General features: G+C 41.4%; 1 protein-coding gene across 3 annotated transcripts in view; it reads left to right on the top strand.

Moving 5' to 3' along the window:
- Nucleotides 1–20684, top strand: part of SLIT1 (slit guidance ligand 1) — a 279649-nt gene that overhangs the window by 46989 nt on the left and 211976 nt on the right. For all 3 annotated transcript variants that reach the window (XM_018565734.1, XM_018565736.1, XM_018565735.1), the window contains exons 2-4: nt 2731–2802; nt 9868–9939; nt 13150–13221. In XM_018565734.1, the coding sequence (XP_018421236.1) occupies nt 2731–2802; nt 9868–9939; nt 13150–13221 (216 nt within the window). The remainder of the gene's footprint in view (nt 1–2730; nt 2803–9867; nt 9940–13149; nt 13222–20684) is intronic.

Raw genomic sequence — 20684 nt, 5'->3', positions numbered from 1 at the left:
CAAAGTTTGTAAAAACCTGCTGTTGTCAGTGGAAATCCATGTGGTTGTACCTCTCAAAAAAGTACTTTTTGGCTCATACTGGATGCCTTAAGTCTACATTAATTTGTCCAACCCTGCGTTAAACCCTGTGTAAACCATACTTGGCAGTAAACAGCCTGAATGAAACCTGTCATAAGAGAAATTGGGAGGCTTCCATTGCTGACCTCCTACTGAACACGCTGTTTTTCTGACTACTAGCTACTATACTTTGAGTCACTGACTTGGATGGCATACAGATTAGGAAGTCAGAGAAAGGTCAGAAGTCCTGATCAGCATGCTTGTTTCAGGTCAGTGACCCAATGTATGTATGAATCAAGAGGATCAGCATGGCAGCTAGGCAACTTGTAGTTTTAGGAGAGGTTAACAGTGGCTTTGTCCATCTTTCTCACATGACAGCTTCCCTTTAATAACACTGACTGTACCTTGTCTTATTTTTTTTGTGTCTACTATGGCAATCTATTTGCTTTGCCTGAGGCTAGAGCAGAAGTTGAAGTGACCCTTCCACTAGATCAGTAAAATTAAATTACATACACCTTGTAAAGGAAGAAGTTTAATACCTATTTCTGTCAGACAGTGAGCCAAATCTTCAGGCTTCTGAACAGCTATGTGTGCCGCTGGTATCCGATACATCTTGGGTTTGTTAGACACCTTGTCCCCTTCTGTGTTCTGTGGTTTCTCATGTGGGCTGCAACATCACTTTTATATCCTATAGTGATGTTGCTGAAGGAACCAGAATGCGTAGTGGGGAAAGCAGGTAACAGGTACACCTGGAAGAGTCAGATAATAGCAGCAACTATAACTCTGTAAGGGAGCAAAGATTTGACTCATCGCCCACCAGAAAGTATGTCATAAATATCTTTTTTTTACAGTTAATTCAGAACTATGATCTGGGGTGGCTGATTTTCACTGTCGGGCATGCACTTGGTGTGTGAAAACAGCCTCTGCAAGCAGCCTGTACAAATCAGTGACAGACTGACAGGCGCCACCTCTGTTCACAAATAACCGCTCATCCGTGGGGATTACATGTGATTAGGGACTCTGGCTGGCCCTGAATGCAAACAGCTTGCGTCCGGGGACAGCGTTTCTGACCACACACAAACTGGCTGCCGCTAATTTGTTTAGCCCCCTATGAACGCAGTACCTTATCCACCCCACATCGCCTATTTGAATGAGCCCTTCCAGGGTGCATGTGATTTGATTTTATTGGATTGGATCTGATTCAGTGGGGGTGATTTACTAACCTTAACACACACACACACCAGGTGTGTGTGATTTTCACACAGCAAAACGTATTTATCAACCAAAAAGTCTCTAAAAGCATATTTCCACTAATGCCATATATGGAAAAATCATGCACATGATGCATATATAATGCTGCTTCACAGTTTAGACAAAAATGGTTAGCTCATGCATTTACATTCCTGCATTCATCAACGCAAGCAACACAACATAGAGCTAATTTACCCAACATCACCTTGGAATTCCTTCAGGGCTTTGCACAACACACCTGCTGGGTGTGTACACATTACAAAGGTGTTTAGATTCCACCCATAGATCATGCTGGGAGGGAACACACTGCAGAGGTGTATACACGTTCGTGGTGTGTTTATAAGGTTAGTAAATCAACCCCATTAAGTTGCAATAGCTCCCTGTTGAATGAACCCTTATGTATGCCTATTAACGCGCATTCACACAATGGGGTTGATTTACTAACCTTATAAAAACACACCACGAACATGTATGCACCTCTGCAGTGTGTTCCCTCCCAGCATGATCTATGGGTGGAATCTAAACACCTTTGTAGTGTGTACACACCCAGCAGGTGTGTTGTGCAAAGCCCTGCATGAATTTGCAAGGTGATCTTGTGTAAATTAGCTCTATGTTGAGTTGCTTGCGTTGATGAATGCAGGAATGTAAATGCATGAGCTAACCATTTTTGTCTAAACTGTGAAGCAGCATTATATATGCATCATGTGCATGACTTTTCCATATATGGCATTAGTGGAAATATGCTTTTAGAGTCTTTTTGGTTGATAAATACGTTTTGCTGTGTAAAAATCACACGCACCTAGTGCGTGCGTGTGTTTGGGTTAGTAAATCACCCCCAATGTGTCTAAAACATGCAGCGCTCTTACCTGCTAATGGCACCCAAACGCGGCCGGTAAAATACACGTTTTTGCCGGCACGTGAAATGCACACAGACACATGGTCAAAAAAAGAAGGGAAGCTTGCAGCTGAAAATGTAGCATGAGCTTCTTTGCCACGTTTGTCGCACATGCGGCAAAGGAATGGGCTGATACGTGGCAGTGGCGGCAAAAACGCACTATTGCAAAGTGTGAACGAGCCTAAGGCATTCTAAAGTGTCCTGTCGAGCAATATTATTACATGTGATACTATCATGTGTCATTTTCTCTTCTCCATGCATTCTGCTTGTACTTAAGAAGGGAGTAAAATGCATAACAACATATCCAGTGTGAACAAAGAGTTAAAATCACAAACCTTGTGTTATCATTCTCTATGATTATGAATGAGGTTGAATTTTTCCGCAGGTCAAGCTATCTGAATGTATTTACAATAACTTGCATACGTGAATGTTTTCTATCAGATGCAGTTTCTTTGTGATTTGAATGCAAGGTCTATTTATGAAAAAAATGAGCTAAAAGTTTCCCTATTTTTTCTCTTTTTCTGCAGAGAACTGAATGGTAACAATATCACACGTATCACAAAGAACGACTTCTCTGGCCTCAAGCAGCTGCGAGTCTTGTAAGAGTCTTCTTTTTCCTTTTGATACAGGAAATGTAATGCATACAAATGAATAAATACATACTATAGCACTTGAAAAGAGCACTTCTTTCTATGAAAAATCAATTTTGGGAAAGTAAATGTCATTAAACTGTAATTTCCAACACATGAGGATGATCATAGGCTAATCATGCATTAATAATAACAAGGAGGAAAGATGCAGGTCATTGTCACAGTCGCTGCAGTGCTGGAGCCACTGAAGCTTTACTCTGTGATTTAGGCGTTGCTGAATATTGGAAAATTCTCAGCAGAGATTTTACAGCCTTTTGGAAAATTTTGGAAAGCAGTGGTGAGCACTTCCAAGACATTTGCACTTGTGCTTATTAATGCTCGGCATGTAAACCCAAAACCAAAAATGTTATTAATTGCAGCTTTCCAGTTCCTAAAAGAGCTTAAAGGTGTTTTACCCCATAGTTCTCTTAAGGGTCATGTGAGGACATATACTAGCGTCTTCCCGTGACCCAAAGCTCAGTATATCACGAGCTACAGCTCGCGGTATACTGAGACCGCCACAGCCGGGACGGATCCCGACATTACTGTCCAGTTCCACCCAGTTGCGTGAGTGACAGCTGGCTCTGCCTATCTAGAGGCAGAGCCAGCTGTGCCCGCCCCTCCCTTGTATGTTCCTCCAGTCAGCGGTGGAGGATGGGAGAGGGGAGGGGGGAAACCCTGCAGGGAGCCGTGACTGACAGGCACCGCTCTCTGCAGGGATATGATCAAGAAGTGAGCGAGCGACGGTATACGTTCGCTCCCTTCCCGATCTATTGAGACGACGTGTGACAGTTTCATTGTCACACGTCGGCTCGAACTATGAGGATGAGGGATTTTCACTCACCTCATAGTTCTCCTTTAAATATGGTGAGTTCATTCATTTTTTTCCCTTTTATTTTCTGAAAACCTGATAATTCTGCAAATAACTCACTTCCTTTCCCTGGGTGGCTACACTCACTCCTCTACTCTATCAATGGAGGCAGCCATGGGTGTCACACAGGCTGGAATTCGACATGCCTGCCTTTGTTCATTTCCATTACATGGGGATTATTGGGGTAAGTAGGTTACACAGGAACGATAACATTGTTTTTGATACCAGTTCATTGTAGAGTAAGTGACAAGGACACTGCATTTCTGGTAAGATCAATGGGTAGTAGCTGTTATTGCTAAAAATTTTCTTGGGCTGGGTAAAAGAAAACTAATGCAGCCGGCTTCTCCAAGGACTGGTAAGCTGCAATAGAATACATATTTATTCTTGGGTTTAGTTATGCTTTAATTCGTACTTCATTGCTATAAATGGTGGATTGGTTACATTCCTTATAAACATTGGACGGTGTATTGGCAAGCTAACAAATGTCCATTTGTTGTTTTATTGTTTATAACATGTGTCATCATGAAGTCAAATTATCCTCTCTGGGTTTATAGACACATTAATAATTGTAGTTATCTCATCAGTCTAAAGGTTTCTTTGATTTATGTAGTTTTGAAGTTGCATGTAATGAGAATACTGTAATTCCATTTTGGATGGGTACCAGTAGTTTGATTCCACTGCTATCTTCTTGTATGGTACATTCCATTTCAGAAGTTCTATCCCCAGCCTCTTCTACAAGGCCATAATGAAGTGATGACATCATAATTGGAGCAGGATACCATCATATGACTAAACACATACAGCTTCTCATATACTTTACACAACTTAACATAATGTTCCCTGGTCAATTTTCAAAATTGCTGCCACATGATGATTTCACAACAGGATGCATTTGCATGACTTCCATACAGAACATTGCTTTATTTAACTATGCCATTTCATTTGTCACTGATCAGAAACTATATAATAATTAGTATTACCTGGTAATGATTAATTTTCCTGTTCAAACGCCAAGTGTCTTGTTAAAGTGTATCTAAAGCCTAAACTTTTTTTTAGATTTTTGTACAGTGGTGCAGGGTTTTAACTCCTGTCTGTGTCACCATTTGGAAGATTTACAGGGTTATTCATAAAAGGGTGAAAAGTTTGGAGAATGCAGGAGAAGTGAACAATCCAAAAAATCTCCAATTCAGGTAACTTTCCAGTTCAGCGATGTTGTCCAGATTGTTCACTTCTCCTGCCTTCTCCAAACTCTTCACTCTTTTGTGAATAACCCTGTTTGTCTCCCTACTTGCCTTGTTTATCACTGTTACTGGGACTGAAATTTAAGGAAAAATCTAAAAGTTTGAGTTGTCACCAGAACAGGAATAGACAGGCAATTTTTAGTATGGACACTTGTCAGCTGTCTAAGAGCAAAAATCTCTCTTTTTAGGGGAGATTTCCTCACATATCCTGTTTTGTCTACAGGAGGAAGTAAAGGGAAATCTCCTCAATAGAGTGCAGATGGCAAAAGAAAGTGTTGTTGTCTTCTCTAAAGTATACCAGTACTCCCTTCTTGCCATTGCAATTTGTTACCAAAATGTTACTGCAATCACCCATTGGAAGGTTATTTAGAATATATGCAGGGACTAAACCACCTAGTTAGTCCTGCAGCTTGCAAAAAGTATATGCACATACTGACTTCACATAGGAAACTTGACTAATGACCCCCCTCTTCCACACCTCATGTTTGGTCAATGAGACTGCCCATTACATTGATGAACTGTTATGATTTGCCCAATGGGGCTGGGCCAAGCAGCAATTTCCTAACTGGAGTTGCTATTTGGATATTAAGGCCCCTTTCACACTGCCCAATCAGGAGGGGATCTGTGCACCGGTGTGACAACCGTGTCCATTCAGTAAATTAAATTACTTGACCTATGTTGGTCTATGGGGAATCAAAATATAAAAAGACTTGTGTCTGTTTACATCAGACATCCCCCGATCCGGCATGATCATGTCCAGCGACAAAAAACTCTCTTCTGTTTGTTTCTCCTGACCTGGCAAGAGATAGAGGTAACCAAATGTAAATGGACACCCTTCTGTTTACATCGGCTGCCTATAGACTAACATTGACAGGCGGACCTGACCACAGAGCTCTTGTGAGGGGGCGGTTAATCTCTCTTGGGTTTAGGTTCTGGAAATGAACTGAGGATATATGCAGACGCCATTTGATGCATACACTGACATCCCTATGCTGCTTCAGAGCAGCAGAGGCAAGTGCACATCCAATTAAATTTAAATTGGGGTAATGCAATGAGGTCAGTTTTTATGGACATATTGCTTAGTGGAGCTTCTCCTTAACAGGAAATTGTACACATTTCCTTCTGATAGACTAGATGTCTGTTTTACATTTGCATGCTCAGAACAATAGTCTGGAAATGAATATGTGCTTATATAAATATCTTGAAATTCCCAGTAGATATAATAGCTGTCAGCCTTCTTGGAATTCCTTTTTTCCCCCCAAACCCCCCATGAAGCAGAACATTTTACTTCTCCTATATTTAAATAGAACACACACACATTCTGAAAATTATTCTATTAAACTCCAACCAAAGATGGTAAATGACAACTCAGATCATTATATAACACGGCGTTCGAGAACAATAGCTAATGATTCAGTCATTTGCCACAGTGTGAACAGTTTTATATTTATATTACTGTGTTAATAGTTCCTTGTAAGGAGTGTTTGAAAGTTCTAGCTACAAATCGTTTGGTTACCTACTCATAAGTCTAATGAATGGATCTGTGGAGTCACCTACTTGCTTTAAAGAACCCCAGGAACTTAAAAAACGTACCCTTGCAGTGTGGCTACCCTTCACTGCAAGGGTTAAGTACTTGTTTTGTCTAGGAGAGTCAGATAAAGCAGATATACTGGGCTGCTAGACCAGTCTCTGCAGCCTATTCCCCCCTGGGCTCCAGTGATCTGAGGACTGCTGATGTTATTATGTCGTATGCAGGTCCATTGACTGCATTAGACGTGAGAATGCCGAGAGACATTCCACCGCTGTAGCAGAGGGCAGGGGCGTCCCGAGGCCGTGTGTCACCCAGAGCAGAGACCTGGTGAAACCCCGCCGTGACGTCATTGCACATGACGTTACCACGGGCATGCGCGATGACGTCATCGCGCATGCCTAGTCATCTAATTGACTCCTGCCGGTGGCCATCTTGGTGATGGATGACGGCAGGGAGAGGAGGTGACGTTCACTGGCGGGATGAGGTATGCCACCGGGTCCTCTCCTCTCTCCTGACACTGTCGGGCTCTCGGTCCATGCAGTGCGGGAGTAGTCCCACTGCAAGGGTATGTTTTTCCAGTTCCTGGAGTTCTTCTTAAAGTAACTTCATTTCAGACAGCTGCTGTACACAAATTACATGTTACAATACCATTGATACGGTAGAAAGAGACTGAGAAGATTATTTGAACAGAAGATAATATAACAAAAACATACAGCTGACTCCTAGTCCAGTAATTATTATTATACAGGATTCATATAGAGCCAATAGTTTGCACAGCGCTGTACAATATATAGAGGAGAACTTTCGGCTGTCATTGTTTTGCTTCCTTTGACCAACAAAGGCAGCTTCTATAGAGCAAGAGGTTTTAAAGAAAAGTTACCAAAAAATGTCAAACATTTCAATTTCTGCATTATGGGCAAATCCAAATATACGTAGCTCTGAATGTTGTCAATGGCTCTTTCACACAATGTATAAAGCAGCTTTTTGTTTTAAGTATAGTAGTCCTTCCAGCCATTGCAGTCTTCGCATTCCCATGCTGGTTATCATCCACTGACTGACTTTAGCCCCATGACCTGGGCTGCAAACACATTTTTTAGAACATCAGTGTAAATTGTTTTAAAGGAAACCTATCCAGAAAGAAATACCAAGGCTTCCATTGCTGGCCTCCTTTTGTAAATGCTAATTGCCTGGCTTTCTCTGTCTTCAGAGATTATTAGGTAGAATATCAGGTATGTAGAAAGGGAATTCAGCAATCCTGACCAGTGTACCTGTTGCGGGTTAGTGATTCAGAAAGGACTGAGACCATATACAGCCAAGCAAGCGACATTTTCAGAAGACCGTCAGCAATGACGGATTTTCTTTTTGTTACCAAACAAAGGTGGAGGCTATACAGATCTGGTGCTGTGAGGCTATTCCTCTTCTCTTTACTGTTCTTCTGCAGTCAGAATGTTTTATTTGTATACATTATTTTCTTACAGTAGTAAGAACAGTTTGGCAGAGGGTAGCTCAGGGGCGTCCCGAGGCTGGGAGTCACCCGGATCGGAGACCAGGTGACACCCAGCCGTGACGCCATCGCACATGTGCATGATGTCACCACGCGCGTGCGCGATGATGTCATCTAATTGACGCCTGTCGGTGGCCATCTTTGTGATGGACGCTGGCAGAGAGAGGAGGGGACGTTCACCCGGCGGGATGAGGTATGCCGCCAGGTCCCCTCCTCTCTCCTGACACTGTCGAGCTCTCGGTCCATTACCGAGTGCCCGACTTTTTAGAGGGGGTGACACCAAAATGACTTTCAGTCATTTTGGTGTCACCCCTCCAATAGTGTCACCCGGGTGTGGGCCGCACCCCGTGCACCCCCCTTGTGAGACCACTGGGGTAGCTAGAGAAATATCTGAGGAACGCTGCGGCTTTATTTTCCACTTAATCGTTTTTGAGTGGAGGTCTGTAAAGTAAACCTTTCCTTTCAAAGGGTTAATACTGGCATATATAAGTGGGCACCTAAAGGCTGCACATGCCCCAGGTGGTGCATGGCAGAGTTGGAACAGGTGTTTTATGTTTTCATGCATTTTTGCGTATTTAGCTGCAATGTTCGAAACTTATCTAAACTCCAAAACAAAAATGTATTTTAGATAGATATGGTGGCTGCATCAGTTTTCTTTTCTCAGGCTTTTTGCTTGTTAATTTTTACCTGGTGGTCCTGCCTGTAACACACTTCTTGTCTTAGGGTTACAATGCTCACTTCCTGTATGAAGATGCAGTGTTGTCACCCGAAGATAGGAAGTGTGTTTCCCCTCACCTCCCTAAGGGCCCATTCACACCACATCCAGATCATCTCCAGACCAGACCAGATTGTTTCGGGACCCAAAATGCATCCTAATGTATCCCTATTCTACTTATGGCCCCTGTTCACACCAGCGCAGTCTGTTCCAGACCAGACCAGAAAAATACTGCATGTCTCATTTTGTCTGGTCTGGAATGTACTGAAACTGCGGGCAGGTTCACACCATTTTTCGGACCAGATCTGGACAAGATCTAGTCCAGGAAATGATGTGAACCTGTCCTAAAATAAAGGGGAGAGGACCTGTAGTCCACAGAGATAATTGGGAACAATGTAACTGATAGCAGTGCAGCAGAGGCAGCAGAGGCAGAAAGCAGAGGAAGTTATCAGCTCACAAGATTTCTAGCAGGATCAACAGGTAATCCTTTTTACTTATCAAGCAGAGGTTACAAGTGGCTACCATTGGCATATTTAGCAGGCCAAAATGGAACACATTGCTGGGGTTTACATACATGTTATGTTTTACACGAATGTTTAAATGAATCTGAGTTATAAAATTATTCATGCACACATTTCCGCCTCTTTTTTTCCCCAACATCTCGGATTGTGAAATTAAAGAAAAACAAATGCAGATTCACAGTCTTTGGTAACAAATTGACTCCAGACAGTAATGAATATGCCAAGTGCTGTAGTCCAGATTGTAAACTCACACGAGCATGGCCCTTCTAATTCTCCTGTATTGAATTGTATTGTAACTGTACCGTCTCCCTTTATTTCCTAACGCACAGGGCGCAAACTGTTCTATATAAATCCTGTATTATGATGATAATAATAATGATAATAATACTATTTAAAGGAAAACTACCTTTAGTAGTTTCTCAGTCACTGACCTGGAATAAGCAGGCAGCAAGTGAAGTGTAAACTCTTGATCTGCATATTTTCTTCCATCTGCATCCAAACAGTATAGATTTCAGTGGTTCACTTTGACAGCCAGGAAACCAGCATGTTTAGAGGGAGAGGTCATCGATGACATATTATATCATTACAGGTTTCCTTTAAAGTGTATGTTGTTGCAGCAAGACTCACAGGTGCATTCTATTTTGTTTCCCAGGCAGCTGATGGAGAATCAGATTATCAACGTGGAGCGTGGAGCTTTTGATGACATGAAGGAACTGGAGAGGCTGTGAGTGTTCATACTTCATTTTCCTGCTCCTCATATTAGTGAATTACCTAGAGACAGTTGGCTCATTCTACACCACTACCAATTACTATTAAGATTTGTTCTCTGTATATACTGTATTTTTCCGTGTATAAGACTATACTTTTTCTTAAAAATATTTACCTAAAAATGGAGGGGCGTCATATACACAGGGGGCCGAGAGGAGAACCACGGTTTCGAAACTGCCGATACCTCTGCAAACTAGCCTCACGAGTAAAACTTCCGATTGCAGAGACAAGCTAACAGGCTTCCTCCAATCATGAGCCTTATGTACCTGATGTCAGCTGATGCTGCGGAGAGCGTGTAGCCAGTGCTCTAGATGCAACAAGGAGCCCATAAAAATGTCAGAAAAAAAAAAAAATACCGGTACCAGTAAGCAGCTGTCTTACTCTGCAAAATTTAAACTGAATGTAATCAGTTACGCAAAAGAGCATGGAAAATATTGATTTCTGAATTTTGGGTAAGAAAAGTGGGGGACGTCCTATACATGGGGCATCTTATAGACGGAAAAATACGGTACCTTTAGACACATGGGTTCTAGACACTAACATAGTGATAGTGGACTCTTGTACCTCCTAGGAATACACTACTGTGTACATCAGAGCTAAACTGTAGAGGGAGAAACAAGAGGATAGATTGTATGTCATTCTATTCCATAATTCAACGAAATACAAAGGCAAATTGTGAGCAACGACTAGGTTATTTCCAAAGAATACAGACACTATAGTGCTCATCCTTCTGTAAAATTTAATAAGGAGTGAACCTTTACAGTATCTAACACCTCTATGGCAGGACCTTTTTTAATAGAAACTAACAACTAGCCTGAGTTCTGTCTTTTGTGCTCGCTCTCTGTAATAATGCTAACTAGGCTGACGAGCTTGCCAGTCAGCGCATTCAGTATGTCAAACATCAGGACTTGCTTACTAATCTTTATCACTACTGTCACCTATTCTTTCTTTGTGCTCCAGACCATGACAGAGGTATCTCCAGCGTTAAGTAACTCTACAGCTTTGAACAGTGGCTAGTGGGAAACCCGAGTCTCTAAATAACTAGAGGTCTTTTTTTCTGGGTGGTATTGCAAAAAAACTTAATAGAATATTTAATGGATAATGTACCATGACATCTAATAACCCTGAAACAATACATAAAGAATTTGTTACAAATTTAATAAAATGTAAGCAGTACTTTTTGCTTTCCTGTTTTAGTGTTCTAGAGTTCCAGCTACCAATCTCACCGAAAGCTGCCAATAAACAACAGCCATAAAGCAAGCTCTCAGGGGCAGGGCCCTCCTTACCATCTTGTCTTGAATTGTAGTGTGATTGTAACGTCTTCCTTATATTGTAAAGCGATGCGCAAACAGTTGGCGCTATATAAATCCTGTATTATAATAATAAAGCCTGCTGTTTGCTTAATCAGATTAGTATTACTGTCACCTTAAAGTACAACTGAAGACAAAACCTTTGCTTTTAGTTTTGGATAGAGTGGACAAGGATTAGAACACCTGTCAGGTTTTTATTGATGCCCTTGTTCCAGTTAGGGAGATTCACCCTCACTATTTGTCCTGGTGACCATTATCACTGAAAGTGAAAGAAAATCCCAAATTTGGTTGTCACCAGAACAGGAATCTTCCAATTAGGACACAGGTTCTGCTGCCAACCATGGATTTCCCTCACTTTGGAGGGATTTCCTCTCACATCTTAAGGTGCCCATACACCTTACGATTATTGGCCGATTTTCGTTTGCCCACTGCTGGATCCTTCCAGTGTTTGTTTTCTTTATAGGTCAAACAGAACAGGTTGTCTGCCTACGTTCCGGTGAGTCTAGCACCAGAGGCACCAATTAGATCATAATATGATCTTTCGCACACAAGTAATCAGTTCTATTGATCCAGCCATAGCTTTTATAGGTTTGAAAAGGCTCATGGTCAGGGATGGGGATGCACAGTATTATATACCTGGTGGAGGACCAATTGGCTGAGGAGGCCTACCTTGCGGCTCTAACACCCATGGGAGTGGGAATAGGGAGTGAGTAGACAGAGAGAAGCACGGGATGCCAAGGTGTCCAGACACGGTGCCTGGTAGAAGTCCAGCCACTGGGTCCCTGGATGGATGAGCAGGGCTAGTTGGCAGCTGAGATGTCAGCGAGGATTGCAGTGGAAACTGGAGCGATGTCAAACAAGCCAGGGGTCAAGCCAGACGGTCGGCACAGGTCAGCACGGTACAGAAGGAGCAGGCAGAGGTAGAATCCAGATAACAAGCAGAGGTCAGGGTCAGGCAGAAGTCAATCAAGGTCAGCAGCAATCCGAGTCAAGGCAACAGGCAAACAAATAGCAGGAACACAAGGCATAAGCCGAAGGACCATTAAGCACTGATCTATTGGACCAGCTGGTTTAAATAGGACCATCTATAAGAGAGAGCAACGTGTCACTTCCTGTGCGCCACTTTCCACTGTGAGCCCGTGCGCACTAGCGCACATTTTCCGGCAAGGCTGGAACCTGCGCATGCACAGTAGCGCGCAAACTTCCGGCTACAGCCTTACACACAGTCTTGAGGATTTTATTATAACAATAACAAATAGTTCCCTGGTGTATAATCTATATGTTATCTCATCGGAATAACGACTGGTATGCATCACTGTATAGTTCTGCCACTTTTTTTATTGTTTGAAAAGAGCATGGCATAAGCCAAAAGATTTTAACTGATTCTGACAAAGCAAACATGGTTAACATCTTCTAAGTAACGGAGACATTGTAATTGCAGTCTAAGTGCATATAAAATGAGAAGAGTCTATTGCCTGTAACATCTATATTCCCAACATTGACTCTGTTTATAAATTAAAGATGGCAGCGATATAAACAAGCAATTTAGACACCACCACGGTAAGAGAGGAGTAAAACCATCTTGAAAAGTAATCCTGAGTCCTTTTGGACCTCTGTGTTGTAGAATATAAACAACTAAACATCACTGCAGGTGTATGTAATGGATACAGCGGTGACTGTAACCAAGGGAGGAAGGATGTTTGTGCCCGAAGGGTTTACACTGTGTGTGAGTTGATATGAAATTTGGCTGACAGTTACATCTCAGCTCATGTTTTGATTATGCTACATATGCTTCCAGTGTAGTATAAAGTAGAATGTAATCTGTCTTTTTTTTGTTTTTACGTTTCGTTTTTCAGACGCCTCAACCGAAACCAGCTACACACACTGCCTGAACTTCTGTTCCAGAACAACCAAGCACTCTCCAGGCTGTGAGTACAAACGTACTGATTGATGCCCATAAGAAGTAACTCATGTATACTTAAAGCAATCTGTTCAGTTATTGCGCATCTGTTACATTTAAGTTGTTTGTGCGTAAAACATATCTCGGTGGTCTTCCGGGTAATAGTCAACAGGATTCGAAATTGCTGTGGTTGGCTACCCTGAGTGATTGCACGGTTCTGCTGTTATCAATGTTATGCTCTTCTTCCAAACTTGGAATGCGTCTATATTGTGGATCAAGGAGTATTACTATAATATACACCAAGGTGGAAGACAAATTCCAAAATGGTCTTTTATCACTATACACACATTATGAGACTAATTTCCCCTTACCTTTTACTTGTATGCTAGTAAGTAATCCGCAGTAACTCGAGTATGTACAGAGTTTTTACCACATGGGGTGACTGTCCTTAAATGTAATAGTTAGAGAGTCTAGGGTAGCCTGAAAATGAGGTTCCGTTGTCCAGACAAATCAAATGCCCATCAGTAGATTCTTTTTTTTCGTTGGCTAGATGTCAGCATGTGATCATTTTCTGATTCAGGATGTATTTTTAATATACATTTTTTTAAATGCAAGGTGTGTAAGTACCGGAATTTGACCAGGTATTTGCCCCTTGCCGTCCAATTTAGAACAGAGCTCATGCTAGGTGAGGGAGCAGCAGCTCACGGAACCAGTCAGTTGTGTGGCATTACTCGGAATGACAAGAGACCTGTCAATAGGAGGAGAGTGCAGAGTGACAGGGAGATAAGCTGATCAGCCTGCTGCTTCTCCTTTCTATGTCCAGTCTCAGGCTGGGGGAGGGAAAAGATCTGTGTTACCAAACTGCAGCAAAGGAAAATCAAGTGTCCTGCACAGCCAGACAAGGTTGTGTGGGAAGAATTACACATACTTTAGATGGGAAGAATTACAAATATTTTGGCATGTAAAACAGCTCCCATATAAAGTATGTATTTTAGCGGTGTATTTAGCTGTTTACTTGGAGTTCAGCTTTATATTTAGAAGTAGACTTTCAAGCAGTATACATTTTCGAAGTGCATCTCTCAGTCTGTTCTATGCACTGTTCTGCACATCATAATGGGTGTTAAAGAGAATGCTGTTGGTGTGAGTTGCAGGATATGGGGTTGTTATAACGTTTGGTATTATATCTAAATAAAGTATTCTCTGGTCTCCATCTACCACTTTATAATATCTAATACTTTTTAGATTCTATACGAGGGCTCTGAATGCAAGTACAGTGATACCTTGGTTTACGAGCATAATTCGTTCCGGAAGCATGCTTGTAATCCAAAGCGCTTGTATATCAAAGCGAATTAATAGAAACTCAGATGATTCGTTCCACAACCCAAAAATATTCATATAAAAATGATTACAATACTGTAATATAATACTGTACAAAATATAAAGAAAAATATACCAATTCCCGATACCTTCGTGGCCGGTGTGAGGGGGACAAGAGAGAGGAGCATTATTGTGTAGGACGACTTTCACTATCACTAACAGAATCACTGCTATCTCTTGACTCAATGGAATTTTGCTCTTATTGCAAGACATTGCTTGTATATCAAGGCAACATTTTTCAGAAATGTTTGCTTGTCTTGCAAAGCACTCTCAAACCAAGTTACTTGTAAACCAAGGTATTACTGTACTGTATGTGTCTGTACCTGCTACTGGGATGTGTAGAGATCATGCATGCTTAGAATGTAATCCCATGCTATGCAATGAATTCTCGTACGATCGCGGGATTTCCCGCGATTCTCGTACGAGAATCGTACAGTGTATGGGCACCTTTAGCCATCGTACAGTGTATGGGCACCTTTAGCCATATCATGCTATGCAATGATTGTCATGCGGTGATGATAAATAATTAGGAGTTGTAGTTCAGACTAGATGATTTGTAAACCCCCAAAGCATACATATATGATTCTCACCCTTCTCTAATCCACTTGTCATCGTAAAGATTTACGCAGCGGAGACACAACAATTTACTGTTATTAATAAAGAGAGCCGGCATTGTGTGTTTTAAGAATGAATGGTTACCATGTGTCAATACACTTGCTGTGGCTAGCAAAACACTAAGATGAAGCATTGTTGACTCTTGTTTTATATATATATTTATATCAATAAATATATATATTGTGGTATTGTGTGGCAATTGGCAATCCCACGGTAGAACTGGGGATTGTAGTCACCCAGGACTCTCTGCAAAGAAACTAATTATTTTGCTGGGAAAGAACTGGCTTTGGCTTTATGGATTTCTGGATTTGGCAAGGGGTCCTGGAACTGGGAGATTTCAAAGGGATTTGGGAGTGATGAAATCTCCATTCCTGGGTCCATGGTTTAGTAGGGGCCAGCACCTGATGATTGCACACCTGTGCACAACCCTTATGGAAAGGGTGCTGGCTAAAGGTGCCCATACACTGTACGATTCTCGTACGAGAATCGCGGGAAATCCCGCGATCGTACGAGAATCGTACAGTGTATGGAAGGCGTGCGACCGTTTCTACTGTACGGTCGCACGTCTTCCATCGAACAAGCAGGCTGGAAAACCCTGCTGGTTCGACAACTGACCAGTGGCCTGCTGGTTTGACAACTGACGAACGGGCTTAATGCTAATGCTCTGGGCTCCAGCTGGGAAGAGGAACAGAGGTGTTCCGGAGTCAGGAGGACTCCTCCCAGAAGTCAGAGGGGAGCCACGTGGCTGTGTGTGCTGGAGGCACAGGGAAGATAGCCGTGGAGACTAAAGGTGCCCACACACCTTACAATTTATCTGCAGATTTTCTGTGGCCAGATGGAAAAACAGATTGGCCCAGGTGGAGATTACTCCATCCACACATTTAAGTGTAGATGGAGGAATCTGTTGCACCTTTTCCATCTGACCACAAAAAATCTGCAGATAATTGTAAGGTGTGTGGGCAGCTTTAAGCTGGCCATACAACCTACAATTATCTGCAGATTTTCTATGGTCAGATGGAAAAGGTGCAACAGATTCCTCCATCTACACTTAACTGTGTGGATGGAGGAATCTCCCACTGGGCCTAGCTTCAGTGCTAGTCAGCCCGGCTTGCTCTCTAAATACCTGAACAATCTGATTGGATGCAGGCATTGTTCAGGTGTTTTGAGAGCCAGCGGGGCCAGCTAGCAAGATTACGGAAGCTTGGCCCAGCGGGAGATTTCTCCATCTACACAGTTAAGTGTAGATGGAGGAATCTGTTGCACCTAACGTCCAGGGACTGAGAGCATGAAGTATGTGCGACATTCTGGAGTCGGTGAGACTATGTGTCCTGTTTGGTGTAATACAAGTGGACCTTCTGTTATTGTTGAAAAAACTATGTTTCTGTTCTGGAAGCAATAAAAGGCTGTTTTGCTTTATGCTAACGTGGCTTCGAGACTGGTCTTTGAGCGCTCACCATTTGTGCTTAATTCCCCAAATATCACTATTGAGATATATATATATACTACGTGTGTGTGTATATATAGAGACAGGCATTTTTTTATATGAATTATAGTGGGTGATTAGGTGGGATGAAAGCGAAAGGGGGCAATGGTTTGTTTTCAAATGACTGGATCCTTTTTTTTCATTGGAATATAGATTTTAAAGTGAAACTTTTTTTTTTTTTGTTTACCATTGGCTGAAGCAAACCACAGTGTGATCACCCCCTTCAGTCATTACTGTTGTCCCAGATTACTATCCATAGATGCACCCTAAGTGAGTTGTCCTTGTGGATATATGGGGCATGGACTCCACAGGGGAGAACTAGGAAGTTTTTAATTCGAAGCAAAGCCCTACTTGTCACATTAGGACCGAAGGTGAAGGCGCATCTTAAAGTTACATACTTGCAGAAAACTTGCCTCAATCCAAACTCTTCAAAAAATATAGAAACAACAGTTTATTATTCCATTATGTTCATTCACAAGTTGAATTGCAGTGCACCAAAAATTGCATTTCAATGTGTTTTGGAATTGGCCTACAAGCATATATTTAGCAAAAAAAAAAAAATTCTTCTTATCAGTCTTTTACCTTTTGTTTATCCAGTGCCCACATATATCTTAAGATGTAATTCTTTATTAAACAAGCCATATAGATGTAGCCATCAGATCTCTTCTGACACATACCCGAATGGGCTATATAGAATGTTTAGTCATTTGTCAAAGAGCAAATCTTTGGACCCCTCCTACATTGTTTCCTGTCCCTTCTTCTCCCCGACTCTGGGCTGCTCAATGGAGGCTGGGTCTTTAGAAAACGCAGGGCTATGCTGTCACTTTCTGGCTGTTTTGATCTCTCCTAAATACCATAATTAATCCAATTGCAACAGGAAAAACAACAGCGAAAGAATGTTAAATCTGGTTCAATCCGCCCTCTAAGCTGACATCCGTAGTAAATAAGACACATTTGCATGTATTTATCATGTAACGTGGTATGAAAGAACTGCCAGCAGCGGAGCTTATGTCCTGCCATTTGGGGAAGTTCAAGTCCTTGAGCATACCAGTCATTTATCATTTTCTTCTGTTTCTTCCCAAATGTACTTGTTTTTGATTTATTGTGCCGTGTTGGAAAGAATTATTCCTACCAAACATTGCTGTCTGTGTAGTGTCTTCAATTTTAAATTTTTTCTTGCCGTGATTAAACCCACTTAGCTTTTTATGGTAGGATTTGTTTCTTCCCAACAAACCATTACCAGGATTTTGATATTTTATTAGTACTGATCTAAAAATTTGTATTTTGAACATTTGTTTGTACCGTTGATTTTTATTTTCTCACTTGTGATCCTGCTCAGTTAAAGGCCAGTGCTATGTACTTCTAGTAGTAGTTGTAAAGAAATACTCTATTTTTGATGTAATTACATTTTAAAGCCCCCTATATGTTTTGAGAAAACCTGTCAGGAGAGAGATACGTAGGCTGTCATTGACTACCTCTTTCTGAAAATGCTGGTTGCCTGGCTGTTTTGATTATTTTGACTTTAGGACTTTCCAAGTTACTAACACCGAATATTATGCAGTTAATAAATGTATCAGTGATGCCATCAGTCTCTAGTAAATGGATAGGCTGCATTCTCAGTGATGTCACCGATCTCTAGTGATTGGATAGACAAAATTCTCAGTAATGACACTGGTCTCTAGTGAATGGATAGGCTGCATTCTTAGTGATGTCACCGGTCTCTAGTGAATGGCTAGGCTGCATGCTCAGTGATGTCACCTGTCTCTAGTGAATGGCTAGGCTGGATGCTCAGTGATGTCACCGGTCTCTAGTGAACGGATAGGTTACATTTTCAGTGATGTCACCGGTCTCTAGTGAATGGGCTAATTGCCTTCTCAATAGCTGGCCCCTAGTGAATGGATAGGCTGCAGTCTCTGCACTGTATTATGGAAATACTCTATACTTAGTGATGTTGTTGGTGTATTTAAATTGACAGGGCTGCATTTCAAGTGATGTTGCTGATCTTTAGTAAATTGATGGACCTGTTTTTAGTTATTTCCTTCATCTCTAGTACAGGGATAGGATGCAAACATAGTGATGATGTTCCAGTGAATGGAACACCTGAGATATAGTGTCTCCATTGAATGGGTAGACTTAATTATCAAATGGATAAGTTACATTTCCATTTTTTTCTTCTTTTTTTTTTTGCACTTTGCATTTCTTTTCCAGGATTTGAGCATCATCGGTGTTGTAGGTGAGTGTGAGCTAGTAATCCCATACATGTGTTCTGCAGTACAAAGTGCAATCTCCTTACCACAATGTTGTTATCAGATAAAATGAGGTTTCCTTTCCTTGTACTGATGCTGTTCCATACAGTACACATGCTTTATTGCATTGGATCATTTTACAAGCTGTGACACTGGTTATAAAAAAAACATAAAATTATATGCAGATGTTGTAGTGCGTGATCCATAGACTCTCTTTAGATTTCACGTTATCCAATAAACAGTACTGTCACCCACTCACAGTTCGTACTGTTATAGTTTCTTCATATCCAGCAACCTCTCGCCGGCAAATTTTATCACTGTTTGGCCTTTTATAACAGTTTTAATATAACTGATAACTTTAATACCAACTTGGTGCGGGATAGCTTTACCAAAGTAGGAGTTTATCAGTTATACATGGGATGACACACTGGGACTTCGGAATAGCTGAATTACTACAGGCAGGCCAAATTTGCTACACTTATACCTTTTGTCTTTGTTTAATAAGGCAAAACCCAATAGGCCATATCAACAATCCACACACCGGATTCCACTGGAGTAGTATATTGAAGCTTATACAACATAACTGGTGTCCTGCCCAAGGTCCGTCCCCTGTGACGTGTTTCACCCAATCATGGGCTTAGTCATAGAGAATCTCTATGACTAATCCTGCGATTGGGTCAAACGTGCCAGAGGGGGCAGACTTTGGATGGGATACCAGTGATGTGATACAAGCTTCAGTAAACTACTCTATCGGAATCCAGTGTATGGCCAGCGTTTCTTCTGTTTGTATGGGATCATGTTGGAGCGAGGATGTGCTCCCAGTGGCAAGCACCCAGCTCATTCCTTTCCTAAGCCATGGAGGAGCAGTGTTTCTTTTATGTGTCCCCGAAGCCATAGCAACTAGTTAGAATATTTCTTCGCTAAACTGATAATTGCTGAATTTGTATCAGTTTATAAGTTATTGTGGTTATTACACATTATATTTCTTATTTCCTTTATAAATGCATTTTCCATGTTCAACCTGACTAACTATGTTTGCTTATCCTTGGCACTGGAACATGGCTAACATTTTAGTAAGTGATAAGTCTGATCGAGTCCTGTGACCGCTTTCTTAATTTTATTTAAACATATTTGTTTAAACAAACCCATAATTAAATCCAATGAGGAGCTAATGGCACGGATATCTGTGCAGCACTGTCTGAAATATGAATGAGGTGATCTAGGATAAAACATGAGGAATAGGGATATAATAAAAAAGCATCATGGACCTGAAGGTGTGTTATTGCAAGATATCTGATCTCCAAATTCACAGTTTGATAGTCCTATTGATGCACTGATGAGGTTCAAAATGTATATAGATATACATTATACATATATAGCAACCAATCAGATTTCACTCTCCCATAGTCTTAGGAATGGAAGATGATATACTGTAGATGTGTATATAAGGGCTTCAGATTCAGAAACCAGGTAAATGCATAATGCTTTAATAGGAAAATTACCGGCCTCGACATACTTATGCCTTGTTTGGGGCTGCTTTGAGTAGCTTTGTTGTTCACGTTGACTTGTATAGAAAGAAAAGCAGTAAAAATGCCTGTATGTGGCAAACCCTTATATTGTTGCCAGTTGAAGCATGTGTTCTCCTTAAAATAACCTGCTGTTTTCTAAATTGGATAAACCGATGACTGAATTGTACAACAGTTTGTCTTTTCCTTCACTGTGGTTTAGCATATAATGCCTGCTGCCTTCCATGATCCCACTAGAGTTGGT

This window comes from Nanorana parkeri, unplaced genomic scaffold (genome assembly GCF_000935625.1).
Source record: "Nanorana parkeri isolate BGI_ZX_2015 unplaced genomic scaffold, ASM93562v1 scaffold881, whole genome shotgun sequence".
Taxonomy (NCBI): Eukaryota; Metazoa; Chordata; class Amphibia; order Anura; family Dicroglossidae; genus Nanorana; species Nanorana parkeri.
This window is presented reverse-complemented; position numbering and strand designations above follow the sequence as displayed.